We start from the raw sequence: 8,683 nt of genomic DNA, 5'->3' as shown, positions 1-8,683 counted from the left end.
CCGTCGTGTCCACGACGGTCCGTCCTGCCATGTCGTCACGAAGTTCAGAGAGTCGATTTTAGTACCCAAATTTCAGAATTCTAAGTGTTTTGGAACGAGACCCCCTCGACGGTCCGTCATGCCCATGACGGTCCGTCGTGGGTTCCGTCGACTCACACAGTTTTTCCAGAAATAAAATCTGCTGCTTAAAACGACTAAACAGGTCGTTACTGTTGTATTCATTCAAAAATTATGTTGCATTGTTTCTGAATTTGACATTTTTTTTCTAATTTATATTTATTCTAAAGGTATGTCAACTAGTTATGCATTTTATTTAAGAATGAGTACACCAAATATTCAATTATTTCTTTTCAATTTTATATTTCATTCACTTTTTCATCGTACTAATTTTTTGTATTTTATATATTATATTACAAAATTCTAAATAAAAACTAGAATAAATAGAAATACAAATAAAATACATATTGAAATGAATACATACAAGATTTTTGAAGAAAAAAATAACTATATAAGGAAAAAAATATATGAATACAAATATATTTCTTAAATGATTATATAGATACATTCGGCATACCAATTGGAATGAATACAAACTAATAAAAAACTATAATAAATATAAATAGAATATATTGTGGAATGGATATAATTTTAAAAAGGTAAAAATTCTGGAGAAGAAAAAACGAACAAAGTTTAAATTTTATTTAAAAATGTAACTGATCCTTATTTTGAAATATTCTCTCCCTTGATTTTCTCCCTTTTGTTATTAAATAATTATATTCTTTAAATAAAAATAAATAATAAAAACATAAATAAAATACATAACAAACTAAAAATTGACATTTTTACTAAATATTGAAAGTGTTGCTAATGAGCCCTCTTAAATGTTAAAATATTGACATTTTGAAAAATTTCCCATCTTTTATTTTTTATGAATCTCTTAATTGAGCTTGGGCCAAAGAATGTGGATATGGGTTGAACGGATAGAAAAAAGATTGGAGGATTGAAATTTAAATTTATCCAATAAAGAAACATCACGTAATTATTAATAATAATAAAATTACATAATAAAAGCATGTTATTTTTAAAGGTAATAGTAGACCAAAAAGGTAAATTGAGTGATATTTTTAACCAATAGATGAATGAGGGATACCTAACTTTTTTTCAAACAGTCCAGAATAGTTTTGATCCTTTTCCGTTGATATAAAGGAGATAAATAAGAAAAAAAATTCAACCATCTCAAGGAGTACTACAGAAACTATGGAAGAACGGCTGGGACAATGTCAAAGTTATAAGCATGGATTCATGCTTTACTGAAGGAATTGGTGGGTACAAATTGAACTTCCTATGAACCTTTTATGAGTGCACAAAGCACGTAGAAATTGTCATTTTGTTAGAAAAATTACATTAACTGATCAGAAACAGATCATGTGGGCAGTAAGAACAGATGGCAGACTACGGGACTGTAAAATAACAGCATGATTACCTTATTAGCAAGTTGGCAATGATAATAGTGTTCATGGATCTATCATAATTGTTGATATTTGTACTAAGTTAGTCAGGCTAATTCAGGTTGCACAGTGTTAGCTAGAAAATGTCTGCAGTTAAGAGATAATTAAAGTCTGTTAGCAAATTGTATAAATAGCTACAATGTGTTTGGAATTATTGCAGAAATGAGAATTACAATTTGATTCACTCAATCCTTAATTCTCTTCATAAACTAATTCTTCTTGCTTCCCTTTGAAAGATGCTTTGGGACACATCTCCGTTTCAAGAGCAAAATCGATCATTCAGCACATCCCAATTAATAATGGATTAGTAACCAAATCTGGGTGCCATATTTATGTTAAGGTTATTGCAAAATCTATGTTAACATAATATGTAAGTGCAGATGGCCAAGACAAATCAAGATCGACATACTCTAGGAATATGGCCATTACACAAACTTCCCGTATGTGAAAAAACATACAATTAACACTAGTAAAGATTTCCACTGATTATATTCCTTCTTTGCTACCTATGGTTAGACCTCCAAAAATCCACCAGCTACCTAAAATTCATCCATTCAGTATTTGGCCTAGCAATCGTAACCTGCCAGGATCATCTGCATGGCCTAACGATTGAATCATGCTAATAAGCAGACACAACCAGCCAAACATAGAAAAAAAGATTTAAAAAAAGAAGAAGAAGAAACGAAGAGAAACTTGTGAGAAACTATAAATCATCTTTCCGGGCCAATGAACCAGCATTTCTCAAAGACCAAAACCAACCAAGTATTTGTGATAACTTACTGGAAGCAGAATCCTTCTGTTTCTGTTCTATTACGTTGCAAAGCATGTTGTAGTCGTGTTTCAAATGAGGAGCAGCTATTTTATCCTGTAGAGGACAGTTAGAATGGGTGAGACTTAATGGATAGCCTATGCCTCAGTAATCTGAAACATCTAGTGATATATGAAAGTAATACCTTGAATATTTCGAATGGGCAAAAACTCGAACCATGGCAACCCTACAAGAACAGAGAGAAGCATCAAATCAGAATGGACACAATTAGCAAGTATCAATAGCCACCAAAATTCCCAAAGTGAACAAATATATGTCACCTGCAGCACAAGTTGTTAGCAGCATTTTGACAAGTGGTTTCTATAAGTAATGTGATGTTTCCAGTCACTCTCTCAGAAAATCTTATTATTAAAGAAAAAAATGACGGAGAAGAGAACGCGCAAAGAAAAACTAGAATGAAAGCTTACACCATCATTCTTATCTAAGGGTAACCCGATACAAACTGTTTCACAGGAAAGTACTCGTGGGCTTTTATGTACTTCCCAAAATTAGACTGAAATAAGGCATTTTATGAACGTGTAAGTTCACTGCTCTGACACGATCACATCAGATGAACGATTGGAACAAAACCACTAATTGAGCAACATGGACTAGGCTGCCAGTGAAACAATTTATTTCTTTTTAATTAAAAGGTCTATGAAAAATCTCCAGTGTCCTACTAATCAGCGAAGATGAATTGAAAAGCAAGGAACAAACATATTCATATTCGCCATAATATGAATCCCGAAACACTTACTGGCAATGCTATGGGACGTTCATTATGTAGCACTTGCACAAAGTACTTGCTTGAGTTGTCCGATTGGCAGCTATAAAGGATTAACATGTTATTTCCAGCAAAAGGAGCCACATTACTTCCCCGCCAGTTTCTATTCTTCGGAGGCTTAGGAGGGAGTTCCAAGCTTTCCTCTCTTTGTATCCGTTCAAACTCTGCAGCCATCAGAAACAGATTTACAAAATCAGAGTAGGACCAATAACTACTACAATTCTACTGTACAAACACTCACCAGATTCTTCAAGAAAGAGCCCGATTAGGCATGAAAAGGGAAGGAGAGTTTCTGCATGAGCAAAACGCATTCTTGCTTTTTCATAGATCCCTGTAGCATATCCTTCTGAAGGAGGAGAATGTACAGAAGAGATTAAGAAAAGGTGAAAGCAAAAGAAATACAAAATTAGATACAGATTACCCTCGGAGTATAATTGATTCACATATAAACAAATTTATTGTTTGGATCTAAGTTCAGTTTAGGAAATACATACACATACATGATGAAAAATGACATTAGTAGGATAGAAGAATTTCAGATAGACTAGAGTGAGTGATACAGGGAGACATTCATACTAGGAATCAACAGAATGAGGATAATTTGTACAACAGAAGCACCTAATTGAAAGGACAGCTTATAAATAGAAGCTTAAACCTCAAGGAATAATTACAGAATCTGCAAATTTAGTGGCTGATCTGGGATGTAAATTTTCTGGATTGCTTGGAATTAGAGACGAGAGATATACACAAATCATATTACAAAAGAAAGATAAATGGTTGAAGCTTAAATTCAAGGAACAAGGACAGAATATGCAAATTAGCGGCCAATCTAGGATATAAATTTCAAGATTACTCGGAAGGAGATAGTAGCGAGATAACAAAGATCTTATTACATTTACTGGTTTGGTTTTAGTAAACATCAGTTACACCATAACTATCTCTTCCTTTGTGATCTCGTTAGCTGCAACAAGGAAGAACAAGACATCCATATGCCTTATGAGACACTATTTAACCCCCAGGAAAAAAAAAGTGAAGAAAGAAAAGCTTGTTGACCTAGTATCACCTTCTTTAGCCTTAATTGCCTGTTCCATTGATTGAACAACATCCTCAAGAAGTGGCACTCCCATTCGATAATTTAGTGTGTCACCATAGCCTTTCAGAATGAACAACTCCAAATCATCAGTCCACTCCAACAAAGAAACCTAAATGTGAACTTGTCAGTAACCAGGGATGGCAGCAAGAAAGCTCCAATATTCCATATAAATGAAAAGTTGGGATGTACTTAAAATACGCGGAGCTCAACAAGTAAATCATATGTTTTAATCAAACATCAAAGGAGATGGACTTATCTCTCACCCTCTCCCTGCATTCCACATTCTCCCCCAAGAAAATGGAAAGGGAAAAAACATAGAGCAGCAGGAACCATGAAACCCAAAACAGGAAATAGAAACGAAAAAAACCAGAATAGGATTAGCACTACCTCAGATGGACTGAACAGACTACAAGCTTGATTGGTGATGTTCAATAAGGATGCTTCCTGGGAGAAAAGTTATTTAGGAAATAAGTTCTTGATATAATTTATACAAGGTTTAGCACTCATCAGAACACTAATATTACTATACTCACCTGTTTGCAGAGAAACCATAAAGAAGATACATCTTGATTTGTAAAATTAAGCCCATATTGCCTGACTAATTCACGAGTAATTTCATTCAATAGAGGTTCTTTGAGCTTGTCAACATTTGGCTCCTGACTTTTTCTAAAAGCCTGCAACCAATGAAAAAGTATCATAATTTTTTTGCTCACTCGACTCTCCAATCAAACCCCCATTCCCACCCACTCACCAAAACCCAGAAAGAAATAACACCCAATCTGTAAAGTCTTGCTTAAGTCTTCTTTAGATCAGATAGCACCCATATCGATAAAAAGGCGTAAGAGAGACAACAAAGGCGGTTACTTCAAAAAAGAAAAAAGTAGTAACAGTGTACAATACAGAACACTCCTTTATTTTTATTTTTAAATTAGCAACATGCAGAGTTAGCACTTCGTCGATAAATGAAAGCAAGTTTGCATTTCTATGTGCATTAGACTTCTAAAAATATGCAAACCACAAATAACTTAACCCATATTTAGGAGTTGTGTTCTATTCCAGCAACATCTTCAATAATAAGTTAATCTCCATTGGCTCAGTCGCAGTTTAGTCGGTATGTATTTTATTTTTACACCTCTAGGAGATGTTTAACTTTGCTATTTGAGGAAAGAGACTTCATTGCGTGACAGAAAATTGTTAACTTTTGAAAACAATCAAACAATGTTTCACTCTAACTTAACCAGCATTGATGTAGTTATTATTACTTCAAGTCCCAAATTTACAAGCAAAAGCTCAAAAAACTAGTTAAAATGCATGAATGGCAACTAATTTTGATGTTATTCATACAGAAACCTCCACCATAAAGGAAGATAAAATTTGCATGTGTACCTTGTAGCTTTGACAACAATCATGAAATCTCAAAACTATGTCACTTGCACGGCTTTCGCTTGTAACTGCAAAAGCTCGATGCCTTCCTGGTCCAAGCTTCCCTCTTTCATTAAATAGACCCATCCCAAATGCCACAGCACTAGCTGATGCCCGAGGAACCTATATATGTAAACATGAATTTGAAGGCAATATGACTGAGAAGCTAACAAGAAATTGACATGGAATTAGAGACTGCAACCTTTGAATACAAAGGGCATATTTGTAGAATGTAGATAAGTTCTCCAATCATGCAAATCCAAATACTAGTAAAACAATTGAATTCTTGATGCATCACTTAAATATGTGAAACTTAAGATGTGCTTTGGTGGATAAATAAAGACGCTCCGCAGCTACTTCTAAAACCATATGATTTGCCTGACAACAGCAGCAAAAAAGACAAAAGCCTCTACAAATATCCCTGTTGTCTATTTAAGTATTTATTTGGAAATCATCTGTGCATGACACATGAGGAAGCCAGAAAAAGAAGACAAGGCAAAGGCAAGTCAAAGGACCAAAAGTCCTTGAGCTTACAAGATGATGAGATATCCTCTTTGGATTTTCAATAACAAAAAGATGTATGATGTCCTAGCAAAATTTGGCTCTTCAACTACTGCTAGCATGTTAGATTTTTTTTATCATTTGTTGCAAAAGTTCTTTGACTAGTATTGAGACCAGCAGAGGGAAGGATAACTTCATTCATACTTTCTTCTTTATTCAGTAGGATGACTCTAGTCATGCTTTGCCATTGTCTCAGACTGAATATAAAGAAGTAATAAACTGATCTATCAACCTGGGTAGTCTTGATTGAATATACATCTGGGTGGTATTCTTCATTGAAAAGGTCTGGAAATCTTTCTCTGACTCTGATTCCGAGATGATATAATTCATCTTCTCCTTCAGTGATCAACTCTCCACCTGTAACTTTTCCTTTCCAAGGAGACCTCCATTCCGCTAACCAAGAGGGAATTTTCTCCGAATATTGCTTATGTTCTTTTGCATCACGTACAAGGACTTCCAAATGAGCATCCAAGGCTTCTAATTCCCTTATCTTCTTCTTTGTTGGTGCACGAGTGCCATGTCTTGCCTATCAAAGAACAAGAAAGCAATCACAACAAATTATCTCTGAAAACATCTCTTACAGGAAAAGCATAACTTCAGCAATTCCAGCCAAATTGCTCAAGTTTATCATCAGACAGATATCCATAAAGAACTTCAAACTCAAATCTCTGTGGTGCACTAGATGTTCTCGTCAGTCATATAATTTGAGGAGAATACAGAGTATGCAGCATGGGAACAAACTAAGCGTCTGTATGTTACTACAACATTAGATGCCTTACGACAAGCAAGTGAGGGAGAACGCAAAGCATGTTAAGTGCCAAAATAATAACTAAAGTGGAACAGAAGCATTTCTCATTAAAATGGAGGAAGCAACGAAGTAAAGACACTCTAAATGAAAAATACAACCATAAAGGTTCTGCAAAATTTGACCTTGGACTCAGAGAAGGAGAAGAGAATGGTGTAGTGAGTGAAAATTAGTGATTCTCTTCATCTAAAATTCTTTGTTGAAAATTCTAAAACATTAGCTAGCAAACTAAATTTTTGGATTGCATTCTCCTCTTCTGTTTTAAAGTACACAGTAGTTTCTCATTTGAAAAGCACGAAATTTTCTTCTTTCAAAATGGTATGATGCAGACAAGCTTCAGGCACCAAAATCCTGTGTATAGCCCTCCCTAAACTAAATCTAAACACATATACGTCAGGATACCCTAGATATATATCAAGAGATTAACAGTAGTTGAGATAGTTCACTCCTCAACGTGTAAGCATCAGTTAAATATTGTTCGATCCAAATTTCCGTTCTCTTAATAACATGAATATTTTATCAATCTGCCAGTTTTCATCAAAAAATAAGTAATTTATTATGAGTTACCCGGACATGAAGGATAATACTCCTAAAATGATCATAATTTTTTTAATTAAGATTGGCTCAGGAAAACAGACTCACCACCAGATTCAAATGAATTGGTGTACATTGATCTGGAATTTCAGAAGATACAAAAGAATTCGCAGATATGTCCTTCGAATCAGCATACCTGCCAACAAAAGGTGGAGTAGAATCGTAAATGGAAACGCCAAAAGAAGGCTCAAATAAACACCAAATTTAGCAATGAGAAATTGAAAATTGAGTGTAGATGCAGAAATGTAGAACCCTAGTTCGATGTATATGAGGGATCAAATGGACCTGGTTACAGTGGCAAGGTGTTTCCGAACGTCGAATGGTTCATCAGCGTTTGAGAATTGCGTAATCGCTAAGAAAAGGAGTAGCAGGATCATGATATTCATACCTTCCTTCAACATTTATCGTTTGCAAAATATTTCTCCCTCTCAACCCTTTTATTTATAGTTTAGTCTTTCCATGGAAGGAAGTGCGAGATGAAATACGTGGCACTTGATTGCAAATTTTTGGTCGGGACTCGGGCCTCAAGATATATTCTCCCAAAATATCTACATAATTAAATATGTCTTTCGTTTCTTTTAACTCTCTCCATTTATTTTTAGCTATCATTATTTAAATAATTAAGATAGACGGAGTATATAATCACATTTTATCTACTAATATTGAATAATTAATTTTAGAATGACCTACTTTTCTTTCTTCATTTGTTTTTCTTTTTGAAAAAAAAAACTCATTTTTTTCTTTGATAATGATTTAATTTATTTAATTTTATCATGTAATATGTTTAGCACTACAAGATTAAAGGACATCCTAGTATATTTGACATAAGTTTAATTTAAAATTATAAGATTGAAACGTCTTCTTTGATTTTTTAAATATTGTGTGTCAAGTTAAACTAGATAATTCTATTTGACACAAATGAAGCATATCGCATTCCATTATTTGATAGTTGTGTATTAGATTTATAAGTTAAGATACAACACTTCTTAGAATTAGTTTAATATAAAGTTCTACCCACTTGATTATTTTCTTATGGCTTAAGTCATCAACAAATTCTTAAAGTTATTCGCATAATTCACTTAGACACCTTAACTAGGACTTGTACCTA

At 34.0% G+C, this 8,683-nt stretch overlaps 1 protein-coding gene across 3 annotated transcripts; it reads right to left on the bottom strand.

The window, feature by feature from the left end:
* Positions 1–1,345: 1,345 nt before the first annotated feature.
* LOC107021472 (multiple inositol polyphosphate phosphatase 1) lies at positions 1,346–8,080 on the bottom strand. 3 transcript variants are annotated; one of them, XM_015222144.2, is made up of 12 exons: positions 7,861–8,080; positions 7,624–7,711; positions 6,409–6,702; positions 5,580–5,738; positions 4,727–4,867; positions 4,581–4,637; positions 4,164–4,302; positions 3,342–3,446; positions 3,074–3,264; positions 2,462–2,503; positions 2,289–2,373; positions 1,346–1,595 (listed from the first exon to the last, which is right to left on the bottom strand). In XM_015222144.2, the coding sequence occupies exons 1-12, from the start codon at positions 7,974–7,976 to the stop codon at positions 1,585–1,587; spliced, it is 1,428 nt and encodes a 475-aa protein (XP_015077630.1). In that variant the 5' UTR covers positions 7,977–8,080; the 3' UTR covers positions 1,346–1,584. The 3 variants fall into 3 exon arrangements, with proteins under 3 accessions (XP_015077630.1, XP_015077631.1, XP_015077629.1); XM_015222145.2 differs by lacking the exon at positions 1,346–1,595 and adding an exon at positions 1,602–2,127 and having other exon boundaries at positions 7,861–8,079; XM_015222143.2 differs by lacking the exon at positions 1,346–1,595 and having other exon boundaries at positions 2,138–2,373.
* Between the last annotated feature and the right edge of the window lie 603 nt (positions 8,081–8,683).

The sequence above is a fragment of the Solanum pennellii genome, chromosome 6, assembly GCF_001406875.1.
Source record: "Solanum pennellii chromosome 6, SPENNV200".
NCBI classification, from domain to species: Eukaryota; Viridiplantae; Streptophyta; class Magnoliopsida; order Solanales; family Solanaceae; genus Solanum; species Solanum pennellii.
This window is presented reverse-complemented; position numbering and strand designations above follow the sequence as displayed.

What these genes read in the sequence shown, in the direction of transcription:
- LOC107021472 (XM_015222143.2), bottom strand. Translation starts at nt 7,976, where the DNA reads ATGTTGAAGGAAGGTATGAATATCATGATCCTGCTACTCCTTTTCTTA. An exon ending in GCTCTTTCTTGAAGAATCTG is followed by an intron (nt 3,265 to 3,341) that starts GTGAGTGTTTGT and finishes TGATGGCTGCAG; the next exon opens with AGTTTGAACGGATACAAAGA. An exon ending in GCCCATTCGAAATATTCAAG is followed by an intron (nt 2,374 to 2,461) that starts GTATTACTTTCA and finishes TGTCCTCTACAG; the next exon opens with GATAAAATAGCTGCTCCTCA.